Raw genomic sequence first — 15211 nt, 5'->3', positions numbered from 1 at the left:
CCTCACACCCCAAAAGAAATTTTCGGCACAAGACCTCGCCAGGCGCGCTTCACTATAGCCATGATCCGTCCTAACCAATCAACCCACTTTTCATGTCTTTTTTTAGCGTTATCCATTCATCATAGATTTAAAGCATGAACAAGATCATTAAACATGCTGAGACACTTGTGCAATTGCCCCGAGGGCTCCATGGTCCTTCTCGCTCCCTTGAATATGACCATGTTGAACCACGATAAGCACAACTTCCGGCGTTTATCCGCTAGTAATCAATAGGAGCATAAATACATGAGGCTCTGCAATTTATGAGCTTACCATGCACGAGTAATAGAGCAGAACTACGATGCCTGATAGCAGCTGTTTGCTGGTTCAGTATAAGATCTTTGCCGCACAAGTATTCAAACCCACGATTACTAGCCGTCTTTCTAATTCAGAAACGTAAAAGCGTTCTAAGCAAGCTATTAATTGAAATCTTGAAATTCGCTCTGAAAATCCATAAGCCTACATGCCACCGGGCCTCGTTTTTGTGTCAGTCGTTTTCGTATACGAGCTCATATCGCTAATCTCTAGTAACAGCCGAACATACTGCTCAACCATGTCGCCGCTCCACGTCAAAGTCCTACACGGAATTTTCTACAAGTGGCAGTTGTTGTTGGCAGTAACTGGTGGCACAGCAGCTGAGAATGAGCAGCCTTATATATTAGTAGCGCTACCGATTAGCAATCCGTGCAGCGTCGACGTAATTGGCGGAATGAGGACCGCTAATCAAGGTAGCTCTCCGCCCAGGAGATGTTGTATTTTAAACTGGCATTTGCCCATCAATCTCATGCAGAGAACAGTAGGCAGCAGGGAAGAAAACAGAGGTTTGGAGCTATTGCTACATTGGTTTGTCGTTGAGATACCCGTTCAGTAGTGGATTTGAATTGTCACTTTGATTTCTATATCAAATTGCTGCCACTTAGTAAATAAGGATTTTGTCATTTACTCGTGCTGAGAACTCTTGCTGGCCGATGCTCACACAGTGCCTCTGGAAGATCTGGTAGATGCATCAGAGCTACATAGAGAACTCTCACGGTGGACTTCCCTACACAGAGCGTGAATCGCCAACGTGACCATACTTCTCCATGCTCCATTTCTTAAAGCCCTCTGCTAGTGACAATATGAACTCCTCGTTGTACTGCAAACCATCCTTTTCCCATCCAATACGCCCGGCCTGCCAAGTCAACCAGTTCTCTGCCTTGACTCCTTCCGGTGCCCTCAGAACGCCAACAGCGAGGTCGACGATGTTCTTCCTGTCGTGGCAGGAGTAGAAGATGACGGCGCCACAGACACCACAAAATGACCTCAAAACATCAGGGGAGGACTCGAAGGTCTTCATTGTACCAATCAGCAAATCTGGCTTGATGCTGGGCTCACACCGATCCAATGGGATGAAGGTCCACGAGACAACGTGCGTCCCGCTTGTGAGGCGGCAGTCGTCACATGCGTCAATGGTAGCAATCCATTTGCGCTTGTCAACGGGGGACACAATACGCTTCATTTCGGGATCATCACGGTCCCCGTCGCGAGGTCTAGGGACAGTGAAAGAAACGCCACCACACTATAGCATTTGAAGTCGGTGAGTGATTTTTTTTCCTTTTTTTCATAAATGGGGCCGGGGGTCTTCGGGAATACTGCGAACTGGTCACAAAAGGACAATTGCCTCTGATAGGCGATCGCGGCTCCAAAGGCATGGTAAAAGAGGTAAACTTTTTTTTAAAAGAATAAAAAAGGATTGCGGAAATTACTTACGTGGCATTCAGCTCGCAGGCGCTCTTCACTATCAGCGCCATATGCTGCCTCGTTGTACTTCGGTCGAGCTGAATCTCCCTTCGGGTTCCAGTCCTTCATATCTCGATCGCCTATACGAAAGAGAAAGTCATTATAGCCTCCGCCTAGAGCAGACTGACTGAAGACGTGCGAGTTGATCTGGTAGACAGGCTCATTATTTGTGAAGATAGATGTCGAGACGGTCCAATCGGTGTAGTCAGGCAACGAGCCTCCGATGTGGCAACCACAGGTGGAGCAGAAGTAATAGATAGTATCAGCGTTCGGAATGCGGTATGATGTCAACTTGTCCTGGCTAGATGGGGCGACGAAGTGGGGAGCAACGTTGTCTGGCAGTGTTGCATGGAAAACGCACAGCGTGCCGTGAGAGTAACGGCAGATGGAGCAATGACAGAGATGAGTGTTCAAAGGAAGATCTGAGGTCTTTAACGTCAAGGTGAAATGAACGGATTTGCAGTAACACTGCGCAGCCACAGTTTTTTCTTGCGCTTCAATTTGTGCCATGCTCAGTAATTGTGCTGGTGTTCAAGCTTTTGGTTGCTGTAAGATGATGATTCTACGCGACCATCACAGCTTGCATGGGTACATATACGGGTTCTTATAGAGGAAGCTACACGGGGTTCACGCGCCCTACGCTCGACAGAAAGATATGTAGGCACTTTGAAATCTAAACAGAGTCGCGATATCACCTGACTTCTGCCTGGAAGATATGTGCAGCACCATCATTTTCATTTGCCAGTTGATCCTTGTGCTACCCATTGAGACGCCGCTAAGGTGAGGGGCAGGCAGTTTCGAAGTAACGGATTGGCTGGAATGCACAAAGCTGAGAAAGACATGCACTAAGGTTAGTGCTTTCCAGCCCCGGTTTTAGAGGCGCGTTCATAGTTCTCCTGTTAGTGATCGAGTCACTTAGAGTGGATATTCATGTGCTTTTTTATGCTCTACTTTTGCAATCAGTCGATCCAGTAACACACTGAGAAAAAAGGCATAGATAAAGGGAAAGGGAAAGGGTTCAAGTGAACTACAAAATCGCATGGCGACGCTACGTTGGTTCTTACTGCGAAATGAGTTTCATTGTGCCATCGAACAAGGATACTCTCCTAGAAGAAAGCATTGTTTCGAGTGATACTATACATAATACCATGCCTCTGCTAATTCTATAATTATATAGTTATATCTAGGGGGAGATTCCACACATGGCATTCTTAACTGGCTGAAATCAAACCTTAAGATGAGGACTGACAGTATTGTGGTAGATTCGACAGAATCATTGTTGATATTCGAAAAGTTGCGTCTAAATACAGAGCAGCCTTACGAGGATCTCTTAGCGGGCGAAGAGTTAGCCATATCTGATACTTCAGAGGAGAGCCTGACCGATGTAAGCAAGTTTCTTGGGTAATTCACAAATTGCTGAGACTATTGAATTCATTATATAGCGCCGGATATAGCTGCAGTCCATGAGAAGCTTTCCGGGGACTTTATGAGACCATCAGGAACGAAGGTGACAAGCATCCTCGGGCTATTTGACGAGGAGCTAGAATTGATTGTCTCATCTCGACGTAAACCATACACCACTTTGAGCGGTCCTTCGGACAAGGCTAGAATTCTTGTCTTTTGTGTGCGGCCACGATTCAAGCTCATATCGACAAAGAAATTCAAGCGAAAATTTCCATTAATTTGCCATTCAAGCACAGCATAACAGACATGGAAGGAGATAGGTAAGCTGCTACTTGGGGAGAAGAATAAGGTCATTACATGAGGCACATGTAAGTAAGAAGGCCGAAGAAGATTGTCATACCGCCGCAGGTGGCAGGTGGCGTGCTTCATCGAGAGCGTAATTGCCAAAAGCTAATGAACAAGCTTACGCAGTATCGGCGACTTCGACTCGCTCTCCACTCTGATGAGAAATAATATTGCAACAATGAGAACAAAATTACAAAGACTAATTTGAATAGGATCGGTGCCAACTGTGTTGTACCTGATGCAAATGACATGTTGTCTTGCCCAGCACTCGGCTCATGCAATGCAGAAGATGGCCACATATCAAAGGAGACCGGAGTCGTGAGTCCTGATAATGGACTTCCAAAACTCGTCACAAATCGGAAATCAACATGAGCTTTATACTTTTCAGACATCGCCTACCATTCAAAACATATCAAACTTGAGATGAGTATCGCCGACTTACCTCTATTACCACGTCTTTTTCAAAGCTATCTCTTTCTCTTCCTGCCGGCAGCGCCCTTGTACCGGCAAGCCACCGAACCGCAAACACATCTCAAGCCAGTATCTCTAAAGTAGTCCGGCCCATAGTCAATGAAGATCTGCTCGTTCTCCTCGATGTCTCTCTTTGCCTGAAACGCGACAATCTGCCTCCCGCCAACACACTCGACTCTTACCTCGACGTTGTTGTCACAGCTATGGTTGAAGAACCGGGTCAGATTCCCGTGCGTCTGAGCACAAACCCTCGCGATGCCTGCGATCTCGAACGTGTACAGACCAGGCACGTGGATATTAGCGGTTCCCAACGGGAGCAGTTCACCAAGGTACTCACCCAGCCATTTCCACTTCTCGATCCGGCATCCCGGCTTCACGTAGGCGCCGTTGCCCATGGATATTCCCGTGTCGCGAATCTCGATGGACTTGTAGAGGCGGCGCGCGGGACCACGTCGCCAGATCAGGTAGCAGTCGTCGTCCTCGCCGTCGTTTTCCGCATCGCAGTCCTCGATGAACTGCCTGCAGACGAGACAGATGAGCTCGTCCTTGTTCTGGCCCAGGATGGCGTCTATCGTCAATCCGACGTCGACGCCGGCGTGTCTGGATCCGCGCCGTTTCTTCAATGGACCGAGTCCGTTGGTCCACTTGGCGGGATCCAAACGATACTCCTTGATATCTAATGGTGCAGGAGTGCCCTTGATGCGACGGCGTAGTAGCCGGTTACGATTCCAGCCCCTAAAGGACGTGTTGTGAAATTGCGGCGCCTGCCAGACCATGGTGAGCCAGGGATATAATCTAGGAGATCGGGGAACTTACTGTGATGTAGGTGGTCGACATTTAGGCCATTTGTGATACAAAATCAGGACATGTCGATTTCTGAGGCTTGTGTACAATTGTGTTTATATGTATATCGATTGTCCTTGGCGTGTTTTGTTTGCTCTTAGAGGCAATTTTCTTCTTCTTTTCTTTTATTACTCGCACAAACAGATAAACAAAGACGTTATTCTTACAGGAGAGGGGGAGCAGGAGCATGAATGACTCCTCGCGAACCATGATGGTTAGAGCAACATATAAATATATCTTTGCAGAGCTCCACGTGAAGAAGCTTAATACCGAGGCAATACTGACGCCGGTGGTACCATGGACGTAATTTAAATAAATGCGGTCTCATTGTAAGCATTTGTACCAGGACAGCGAGTGAAAAATATCAATTATGAATGAGGACCCATCCTAGAACGCCTATGCTATCATGCCACATACATGCAAACCATTCTTGATAGATCTACATCAAGAAATGCAAGAACGCTAATCATGTGAAGTTTCTCAATGCTCATTTCGGCCGCAGTAATGGATGTGCTTCCGTGTTGAGCACGTACTCATCCAAGCTGATAAGATCTGGGGATGAAAATATCAGCCAGAAGTATTTCAATGTTTCAGCCGTCCAGAAGCTCTCCATTGAGTCCAGCTTCTGCGTAGCACCACTGACGGTAACGTCGCTGATTGCCGAGAAGGCCAAATCGGTTTCCGTTGATTTCTTGATAGACTGAAACATCCGCCAGGCCATCTCTTGATATTCTTCTTTCCCTGTCATACGGTACATAAGAAAAATACTCTCAATGGCCTCTGGTCGAAGTAGATAGCGTGGATCGCGGGCGTTCTTAAAGCCCCTTTTGAGGCTGGAATCACCGTCTGCCGTCCAGGCATCTTCATCCCACGCGCAAGGCTCGAGGCTTGGGCATGGGAACAGGTTGTAGATTTCCGGCATTACCCCCGTGGGGAAGGAATCATAAACCCAAGCGCAACCCTTGGCAATTTTCTCGCCAATTGTAACATGCTCTGGAATGTTGAACAGTTTCCCACCCAACCCATACATGCCACCTACGAAACATGAAAGATGCTGGCCTTCACCTTGGAGCTCAACCGCGTTTGTGGACGGGTCGACAGTGATATCACCCGTGAAGAGGATATCGTCCTGGTCGGGAAGCATTGGGCGAAACAATAGGTTTTTTGTCACCGTATCCATTGCGCCTCGGTAGAGCTGTTCGTACATCGGCTCCAAGCCACCCAGTATCGCGTACATCTTTGGCAGATACTCGTAAAGCGAATCCGCCAATGCACCCAGAGTGAAGTCGCTCCCGGTGGACACATCCATGAACTCTAAATCCAGGAACGTCGGCCACATGCCGGGAAGCCTAGTCGTATTTTGCGACTGCTCTAGGAAACGTGAGACCCGGTCGATAGCGTCGTAGTACTTGTTGTCGCCAGTGAGCTGCGCCAATCTGGTGAATTCCAAGCCCGACGAGGTGGTCGAGGCAGCCGGATCGTGAGTGCCCGGTTGCAGAGTGCCGTCTTTCGCCCTCTTAAAATCCAGCCAGAAGGGCGGCATGCGATTGGGCGTGTCGAATGCTGAATAGAGCATGTCGCCCACCTCGATTGCCTTGTTGAGTAAGGCCCTCTCCTTGCTGAGATCGTACGCAGCCAGCAGCCCACCTAGATGCCGGATGGTTGTCTCGAAGAAGTTGATGGAGGTTTCCTTGGTGGCCCAGTCGATTGTGACTGCGGCTGCGGCGGCGTCGTAGAAGTCATCCTTCAGCCCCATGATCCAGAGCGTGTCCAAGCTGTCGATCAGCGTTGCGGCCCATCCTCCAAAAGTGTCCTTTGGATAGCCCGACACAGGCTCGAGCTCATCGTACATCCAAGCATATTTCTTGTAGCTATCCCAGCTCTTCACGAAGGCATCTCTGACAGCGGCTCGTCGGTCGCTCAAGACAGCGAGCCTGTCCTTGGTGGGTTGCTCATCGGAGGCGAAGTCGTACTGCACTTTGGGGAGCGTGGGCAGTGTGCCGGTCGGCAAGGGAGTGACGCTTGGAACTGGGTGTCTCTGAGGCAACGCCGACCAGTCGTAGCTGCTCTGGACATATTCGAAGTTCCACACCCGGTCGGGCTGCTTCGGTATGAATATGATGAGGACATAGAAGACGAGGATACCGGCTGCTACCGAAAGCAGTCGCGTTGGACGCCTGACGAGGGCCGCCATGGTCATGTGGTTGTTCTGGAGCAACCACTCTCCATGTTCGGCGAGCATGGAGGAACCACGTAACAAGGTGCCGGCTGGAATGAGGAAGGGCTGAGACAGCACGTGGAGATCTGGGAGGAACGTCCCGGGCCAGCGTGCACAATGCTCGGGATTCTGCCAGTCTGCGTCGCCAGAAGCCGCTCCCGACTCCTGACGACCGCAAACCGGGAGAGATGGCGCTGACGAGCGCTGATGGGCGGCAGTTGCAAGGGTCGCATCCGCCAAGGCCAAAGACGATAACACCGTCTTTGAAACCGGGGGTCGGATGGATCTGCCTGCTGCTGCCACAGGTGATAAAGCGCTTAGCGCTCATTCGCTAGCTAGACTTGGGCTTAATCTCCCGCTGATGGGGCCCTATTTTACCGTCTGCGGGCGCTGCTTGGCTGCTTTGTTCCGACACTCTGGACACTCGCATTGTGCGCGTGCAGAACGGCGCGTTCATATGCACGCACGCATCCGTACCTGCGCGTCCACCATGAGATAATATAGCTACTGTGAGCACACCACACAGCGTTGGCCTAACCCCGTAATTGGGTCACTTGGTTGTACTTGACCAAGACGACTTCCACTGAGACGGCCAGCCAACTTCCTTCCACAAAGCAAAAGACCTCGTCGCAGCCGGCGGCTCATCGATGGGAACTCAAGGCAAACGGGCCGAGTTAGGCGTCTCCAAACTTTTTGGTTTGACTACGAGTATTGGTGTAACTGATGCATTTACACCTGATTCGACGAATCCCCCGGCGAGTGTTCCAGCTGGGATACCAAGGTTAGCCTGAGACCATGGATCTACCATGATACATGCAATGGGAATGGGATGAAACTCGACAATGCTTAACGCCATGGCGGACACTGGCCAGGTCAGTGCCAGACTCTGCTCCATCTTCTGGCGCCGAATGTAGGTTGGTGCATGATGCCGCCCTTGACGGATCACTTGTGCTCGGTGGCTACAATCAAGACCAAGTTTTTGGTGCCAACTTCACTCAACCACTTGGCTATAGTGACGCCACGGGATGTTGGACTGGCATGAAAGTACACCTTTCGGGTATAATCCTGAATTTTCGCAAGCCAGCCCTTCGTCGAGGCAGCACGCTGGTTCCGGTCATGGGTAGCAAAGCCCTAGCAGCGTGCCAAAACGGTACTGTGGGTGATATAAGCACAAATACGACCTCGTGATCAGGGAACTCGTTTTCGGATTCAGCTGCAGCAAATTTCCAACGCAACACACAATTATCAGCTCGTGCGATAGCAGGCAATGCGGTAAGGAGGTGCGATAGTGGTGGCATTGATAGGCCTGGTAATCTTTCTGCTTCGTCGTTCCCGGAAGAAGGAGGCTGCCGAGCCACTGAGTTCTGCACGAGCTGAGCCAGGCTCAGATAGCATACCGTACAATCGGTACCAGCAGCACTCGCATCAGTTCGGTGAGAATATATATGCTTATCACGCACCGAAAGACGATCATTAGCATGAGCTGCACGATGCCAGGTTCGGTGTGGCGGAGTTGGACGGGGCAACACGAGCAAAGGGTGTACGAAATGGATGGCGATCACCGCGATCGATGAAAAAAACCGCTGCTGAAAAATCATCATATGAGAGATTTACCCTGGAGCTAATCCATTATCCCGATGTTTACAGACGTAATCATTAATGTATAATTATACACCCAATGTAACGCCATGTCTCCATTTCCACGACATACAGCATAGGGTATTGTAACGGGGCTGTGCAAATCCAGCTTCCATAACCATGTAATGCTATACTGTCACCCACTATGTACATAACTCTGGAAGCATGTGTGACACAGACGATTGCAGTAAATATGCAAAGCACGCATCCGCCAAGCCCTTAGTATTGATGTCATTAACTGTTCCGCTGATAGATTTCAAATATCCGATGATGGGGTATATCCAAGCTGCAGTAACGCCGAGACCTGACTTGCGCCGAAGTCAGTATCAAATCCCACAAGAACATGCCAATTACACCAATTATCGTAAGTTCGTAGATACTCCCAACCAAGTCAACACCGTGTTGACCTCGCACCACTAAACGCCTTTAAAATGTTCACCCAATTCTTTTATGATTTTTGAACGCCAACACGCAATGCTGAGGCCACCGTGATACTACATTTCATGGCCAGGGGAAAACTTTTGCGACGGCCTTTCTCCCTAACGGAATGTCAGTGTTTGAGTTGAGAAATCGAAAGGCACCAAGACTTACATGGAGGCTTACCATCGTCGCTGCGGTCATCGACCGGTCCAGCAAGCTCACGCATACGTTGTCGTGTCGTGTCAGGATCACGCGTCATATCGGGCATCTCAAAAGCAAATGACTCCGGCTGTCTTGGCGAGGAAGGAGGGCTACAAAGATGCTTCTTCACAGTACTGCTCCACGAGTTTATTCGCGACTGGGCATCTTCCGGATCTGGCCTAATAACGACCCTAGGCCTTAGACGCCTAGTCGCCCGCTCTCGTCTCACCATACCGTTTGTGATCTTAGGTGAGTAACCCCTGGGAAGCATTGACATTTTGCAAATAGGACATAGCGAGCTGATCTCGCCAAGAAATTCGTCGATACAGTCCGGGTGGAAGATATGGCCGCAAGGGAGTTCCCGAATAACGGAGACCTTGGATTCGTAGTACTCGAGGCAAATATGACATGAAGGTTGATAGTCGGGTGGTGGTAAATGCTTGCCTGCCGTCGGATCGGTGCTGGATGATGCACCGTATGTGCCTTTCATTTCGGCAAACAGTGGTGAATTAGGAGATGGTAGAGATGCCGAGGGAGGGTCATAGTTGTATGTGAACAACGGAAAATCGAGGATGTGTTGTGGGGGTACTGTGACACGTTTGATGCCCAACCCTTCCAGGTCGGTATCTCCGCGCATGACACGTCGACGTAATGCTGCACGGCGACGACGCTGTGCACAATGCATAAACATTGAAGTGCCTCCCGCCACGGAGATAAACACGCCCGCGATGATCAATATCCAAGCCCAAATGGGCAGGGTGGGTGAGTCGTAGGCTACCCGTAACTCCGTCCATATCCGCACGTAATCTGCTGAATCTGGATGATATAGAGCTGAGATGTTAGCACCGTAGGGCACTTGGTTCAGACTGCCAGAGTATAGACTGAGTTCGTGCATCATTTCAGTGCCGCTGGCGCCGGGTATAACATAGATTGGGTAGTGATAGCTGGACATCCAGGACTTGCTGCTGCCATCGTCCAGGGTCCAGGTTGAATCGTCGGCACCAGGTGGTTGAGATGTATCATTGTTGGGCAGGTAGAAGAGAAATGCTCGGAGCTGATCGGCACGGGTTGATGTCAACAGTGCCTTTGTGCAGTTGGCGTCAATCCATGGGGCCAAAGCTACTAGGTTGTAAGTTGTGGGCGGCAGGTTTGATTGACGCGTAGCATTCTTGGGTATATACGCGGCTGCTCTCTCCGAGCATGCGTCATCGGGGTCAATATCCGGGACATAGAGGAGCCCCTGAACAGTACCATCGCTTGGTGCGTAATTCGTCGAGAGTGTTGTGATGTTTTCTGTTATGGATTCAGAGTATGCTATATCCTTCTAGAATCGAGGGGTCAGGGCCAGTCCGTAGTGTCTGTCTAGGGGATGTTACTTACAGATATCGATGTGATATTCCTTAAGATAGTGCTGGAGCCTCCGTTTCCACCTTGCCAAGGATTGCTGAACAAGAGCCTAGACTGCCATTAGCACTGGATCTGTCATGTAAGTAATAGCACAGGTATCGTATTGCACCATTGCTGGTGACGATGCTCCAAGTGCGCGTGGGTATCTTGTGGAGGAGACATGATATGGTCGCGTGGCACGGGGAAAACGGGAAAGAAAAAGCGCCCCAGAACCATGCACACACGCGCCGTTGACAGCATGTCTCATGGCAGGCAGAACAAAGATGAGCGGCGACAACTCAAGGGTCGGGTTTGACCAAAGACAGAACCAAAAACAAAATAAAAATAGAAGGTGTCATAGTAAACGTACACAACATTTCGGACCTGGGTAAGTGCTGTGAGTGAGACGTCAGTCGAATTCGCCAAGACTCCAGCATTGGCGCCAAGATGTGCCAATCAACGGGTTTTTGGAACGTCGCGGGGAAAGACAAAGACTCGGGACGACTAAGAAAAGCCAAGACAATTGACATACACATGCTCGACGATCATATTTCCAACGTGTTAAGGCTTTCGCTCTGCACGAAAGACATCACCAGTTCTAAATTGAGAACCTTGAAGACCAGAGAGTGCGTTGCTGCCGCCGCTCTGGACAACGTTACGGTCGGAGCCAGTGAATGGATTTGGGAAGAGGATCAGGTGCAATGAATGGGACGGATGAGGAACCTAGAAAGGATTCGAGATCCTCGTTACGAATAGTGGTACCAGTAGAGTAGTCGGGGGCGCTTCTGGGGGGGCGGACGGGCATCAGATTGTGCATGCCAAGAGAAAAGAGAGAGATGGAGGGACTGGGTGACGGGGGGATCAAATGAGAACATTTTGTTGCTGGGCCCTGGCTATGCTAACCCTGGCTAGCACCTCGGAAATAGTGAAAAGTTCCTGGGTACGGAGTACGACCTTTCAGGTAAGGGTCATGATGCATGTGCAAAGAGAACTGACGGAGACGATTCCTGAACGACAAGGCGGGCGGATGGGGTAAACTGTTGATGGGCTGTGCGATCGAGGCCTCACTTCATCATCAGCTGGCCCAACATTGAAGTTGGATGTGATCCCCAGCGTGGTTTGGATGCCCGGACCCAGGCACTGATGCCTCCCCAAAGGGAATGATGCATTAATCGATGTGGCTACCGCAGCTGAACTGACGAGTCATGCCAGACTATCAAAGCCCCTGGCCAATGGCTGGCCCGGGCCATCCACCTTCGCCGTCGTCTGTCCATGCAGCTAGCGCACGCCCCACATGTGCTTGGAAAGCTTGTCTAGAAAGCTTGTCTATTGAGCTCCGTCCCAGGCAGATCAAGGTGGTACGGGGAGCGCGGAGTACGTTGGCAAGAGTATCCAGATATGCATCCACTCTTTCTTTTCATATTGCTTCTACTGAAAAAAACGACCTTCTCTCGTCTTCAAGCTGAGAATCGAGGATCATTCTTCTAGTGCAGAGCATGGCTTGTCACGTACTAGTACGTCACACTCAGGACCTGAAACGGGGTCCATCCAGCTCCTACACTTGGTGCTCCTCATTCTAGGCTTTCTCAGTCACAGAAATCCCATACAAACAAACGAATACTATAAATAATACTTGGAGTGATGTCACATAAACATTCTCGCCCAAATACTTCGACAAAAGAAATAACAACTTCTGCTTCATCCCGTATCCGTCGCACGCGATGCTCAACATCTGCAGGGGGACCCGCAGTCCTCTGCTTGGGATATCACATCCGACGTGTCAAATGCCCGCGAATACCGAGTCGCGGTCTAGACTGCCATGAATCAATATCAATTCTCTTTTTTTTTTTTTTTTTTTTTTACTTTTTATTATTATTAATCAGTTCACCAGATAGAGTCAAGCTGTTCACGATCTGGCCCACAGAGACATGTCGCGACAAGTCGTACATGATCTTAATCTTCAGATTTCGTTACGTTTTGGCTATGATAACATCCGAGGCCAATGGCAGAGCTCAGCGATGCCTCCAGTGGAAACAAAAGGTAGCCGCCGCCATTGTGTTGTAAGAACGCCAAAAAGGCACAATACCCATCCACGCAGTTCAGTGTCCACCTTACATCCAGGCTCCAATCGTGCAATCCAGGAAGTCTGTAGACGCGGGCACCGAGGCGGTTGGTTCCACACGGTATTCTCAAACCCCAGTCCAGAGGCAACCCGTCACCCTTCACTACTGCAAGACTTCGTGTATGTGTGGGGAGAAAATCGGTACACTTCTGACTAGTATTCCATACCAAACCTTGAATATTGCAGAGGGGAGGAAAAGTCCGACGGATCTCACCCAATTTACCCCAAAAGGCTCTTCTTTTAACATATGATAAACCATACATTATTAATTCAAAGATCAAAATCAGCTAGCAAATATAATAGCGTTTTACACAAATAGAAACCCCCTTTGAGATCCGTTATAGTATAAAATACAACATAGATTACGCATAAACAAGTGTCGGGTTTTTCCTCCCCTCTGCGAGCAATTTAGAGGTCTGGATTGTTCATTGCTTGCCTTTCTCTTACGATTTTGTCTCCATGCCGCCATAAGTTCCTCGCTCTCGTTTCACGTCCGTGAGATATTCCTCAAGAATTCCACAAGCCAGTGCACTGCCCTTGACGTGTTGGTTGACATAAGCCTCCTTGTTGTCTCCTAAATAAATGGCTCTATTGATTATTTGCAGTGAGAGCGTCTATGTAATTGTCATTCCTCTGATACCTACGCTTGATTTACTTGAAGGACCTTACTCCCAGGCTCGGGTGGGAATTATTATGGAGTCGGTGAGTAGAGGAAATGCCAAACCAGGAACTGATCCTCTTAGACCCCTACTAATGACGCTTTCTCCTCCGCTAACGGCATCTCAGCTTGTCTGCCATGATATATAACTTTAGCATATAACCTCACAAGCAGGAACAATCGTCCGAGTCCTTCCGCATACTTAGCATTTGCTCCACATAGGTGACTAGCACTTGCACTAGAAGGTTCTTCTGGTGCACAGAGAGAAGCTTCAGCATCAATGAGCTTGTCATATAATTCCGATAACCGCCAAGCCATCAAAGAAGCCTGCGTCGACTATTCATCCTCCTCATATATCTTCAACGTCTAGGTCAAAGCACTTCTCCTGGTACAACTGCTGATAGTGTAGCTGCAACGACCTCGGTAGCACATACATCAAAGTTATGAAGCTCATCAGGGCTGTTTGTCCATGCTCATCCTTCGCCTTAAGATGCCTTTCAGCTCCATGTAAATCTCCATCGGAATCTGTCTCCTCATAGCGGCTGGCATAACTGCCGCTATCAGTATAGTACCCAATTAGTTCAGATATGTACAAATATTATCTGCAAGACACTTAACCTCGCCATTAAAGCTGTCCAGCTCTTCGTGCTCGGACTGTTCCTCGCGTTAGTCGCTTTGAGCCCAAAGTTGGTCGTCGTTGTTGCTGCTGGTATTGATGCCTTCTTGATCTGGCCGACTGACAATAGGATTTTGATGCTTTCCCATGCATTGCGGAGCTTCGTGGTGAAATGATACAACTACACCTGTCGCATGTCAAGAAAGATTACCACGAGTGTCTAGATCCTAGCGTCATTGCGAGATGATGTGTAGCGATGCATAAAGAAATGGGGGCGGCCAGAGTGGAATGTGCATTGCGCCAGGACGACAAAAATAAACTCATATCATGCGTGGAATACCATCGCAATAGATCACTCGTCGGACTTCGGCTACAATGACTTCGAGGGTGGCCATCACAATAGTAGCCAGTCAAATGACAACGTAATAGGCGACTACCAACCACAAAGTTGAAAATAGTGACCCGATGCAATTTTGCGTTGTTTTTAATTATTATATGATTAAGTTCTTTGGTTCTTGATTTTCTCCTGGAACCATTGCAGTGATACTCAGGTACGCAAAATCTACACTATAATCATATGCAGACAACCATGGCTGCTAACCAAGACATCAGTTATGATCCTGCCTCACTTATAGATACTCCAAGACCCGCTAGTTTGATAGAAGAAAAAGCAGAGGTAGAACCAAAGAAAGAGAACACAAAGACTACATTTGTTACTTTGTAGCTCAGATTTGAAGTGTCACCAAAACATATTTATCTTCAGTAAAACAGTATCGAAGAATGCATTGTCTTCCGTTATTGGTTTGAAACTGAGCAGCTCAAATACTTGGTATGCTCTCACCCTATGACAGGTATGTGATTGGAAATTCGAAGCATTGTCTATGTACGCATCATTTCATTTGCCACAAGCTCTTCAGATGACTGTCTCTACCGTAGAAATATCTGGACTCTGTCACTAGATTCAGGAAGACGTAGGGGTAGGCGTCCAAGTGCCAACACTGCTAGGTCCGGTAGGGGTCTCATTGATAGCATCATTGCTCCTGACACAGCCACTCTTGGCCGTCAGCGCAG

General features: G+C 48.9%; 5 protein-coding genes across 5 annotated transcripts; all 5 read right to left on the bottom strand.

Annotated features, from left to right (window-relative positions):
- Positions 1 to 910: 910 nt before the first annotated feature.
- Positions 911 to 2496, bottom strand: BKA67DRAFT_555080 (Mss4-like protein). The gene is made up of 2 exons (XM_046102041.1): positions 1789 to 2496; positions 911 to 1597 (listed from the first exon to the last, which is right to left on the bottom strand). The coding sequence occupies exons 1-2, from the start codon at positions 2326 to 2328 to the stop codon at positions 1082 to 1084; spliced, it is 1056 nt and encodes a 351-aa protein (XP_045961596.1). The 5' UTR covers positions 2329 to 2496; the 3' UTR covers positions 911 to 1081.
- Positions 2497 to 3879: 1383 nt separating this feature from the next.
- On the bottom strand, positions 3880 to 5178 carry BKA67DRAFT_555078 (uncharacterized protein). Its single transcript, XM_046102040.1, has 3 exons — positions 5049 to 5178; positions 4855 to 4995; positions 3880 to 4802 (listed from the first exon to the last, which is right to left on the bottom strand). Exons 2-3 carry the CDS (start codon positions 4873 to 4875, stop codon positions 4035 to 4037), a joined length of 789 nt encoding a protein of 262 aa, XP_045961595.1. The 5' UTR covers positions 4876 to 4995; positions 5049 to 5178; the 3' UTR covers positions 3880 to 4034.
- BKA67DRAFT_555076 (family 47 glycosyl hydrolase) lies at positions 5163 to 7390 on the bottom strand. The gene has a single exon (XM_046102039.1). It carries the CDS (start codon positions 7121 to 7123, stop codon positions 5369 to 5371), a length of 1755 nt encoding a protein of 584 aa, XP_045961594.1. The 5' UTR covers positions 7124 to 7390; the 3' UTR covers positions 5163 to 5368.
- Positions 7391 to 7852: 462 nt separating this feature from the next.
- Positions 7853 to 8993, bottom strand: BKA67DRAFT_187276 (uncharacterized protein). The gene has a single exon (XM_046095323.1). It carries the CDS (start codon positions 8698 to 8700, stop codon positions 8107 to 8109), a length of 594 nt encoding a protein of 197 aa, XP_045961593.1. The 5' UTR covers positions 8701 to 8993; the 3' UTR covers positions 7853 to 8106.
- A 245-nt stretch (positions 8994 to 9238) lies between these two features.
- Positions 9239 to 10927, bottom strand: BKA67DRAFT_655631 (uncharacterized protein; the record flags this gene model as incomplete). The annotated part of the gene is made up of 4 exons (XM_046106790.1): positions 9239 to 9276; positions 9329 to 10682; positions 10739 to 10814; positions 10875 to 10927. 4 exons carry the CDS (start codon positions 10925 to 10927, stop codon positions 9239 to 9241), a joined length of 1521 nt encoding a protein of 506 aa, XP_045961592.1.
- Between the last annotated feature and the right edge of the window lie 4284 nt (positions 10928 to 15211).

This window comes from Truncatella angustata (assembly GCF_020726525.1).
Source record: "Truncatella angustata strain MPI-SDFR-AT-0073 chromosome Unknown BKA67scaffold_2, whole genome shotgun sequence".
Taxonomy (NCBI): domain Eukaryota; kingdom Fungi; phylum Ascomycota; class Sordariomycetes; order Amphisphaeriales; family Sporocadaceae; genus Truncatella; species Truncatella angustata.
Note: the sequence above shows the minus strand (reverse complement) of the source record. Positions and strands in the feature narration are given on the sequence as shown.

Bases quoted from the DNA above. Each gene is read 5' to 3' on its own strand.
- BKA67DRAFT_555080 (XM_046102041.1), bottom strand. From the start codon at position 2,328: ATGGCACAAATTGAAGCGCAAGAAAAAACTGTGGCTGCGCAGTGTTAC. The intron at 1,598-1,788 runs GTAAGTAATTTC...CAAATGCTATAG, and splicing joins GCCTGCGAGCTGAATGCCAC to TGTGGTGGCGTTTCTTTCAC.
- BKA67DRAFT_555078 (XM_046102040.1), bottom strand. From the start codon at position 4,875: ATGTCGACCACCTACATCACA. The intron at 4,803-4,854 runs GTAAGTTCCCCG...ATGGTCTGGCAG, and splicing joins TGTCGACCACCTACATCACA to GCGCCGCAATTTCACAACAC.
- BKA67DRAFT_555076 (XM_046102039.1), bottom strand. From the start codon at position 7,123: ATGCTCGCCGAACATGGAGAGTGGTTGCTCCAGAACAACCACATGACC.
- BKA67DRAFT_187276 (XM_046095323.1), bottom strand. From the start codon at position 8,700: ATGATGATTTTTCAGCAGCGGTTTTTTTCATCGATCGCGGTGATCGCC.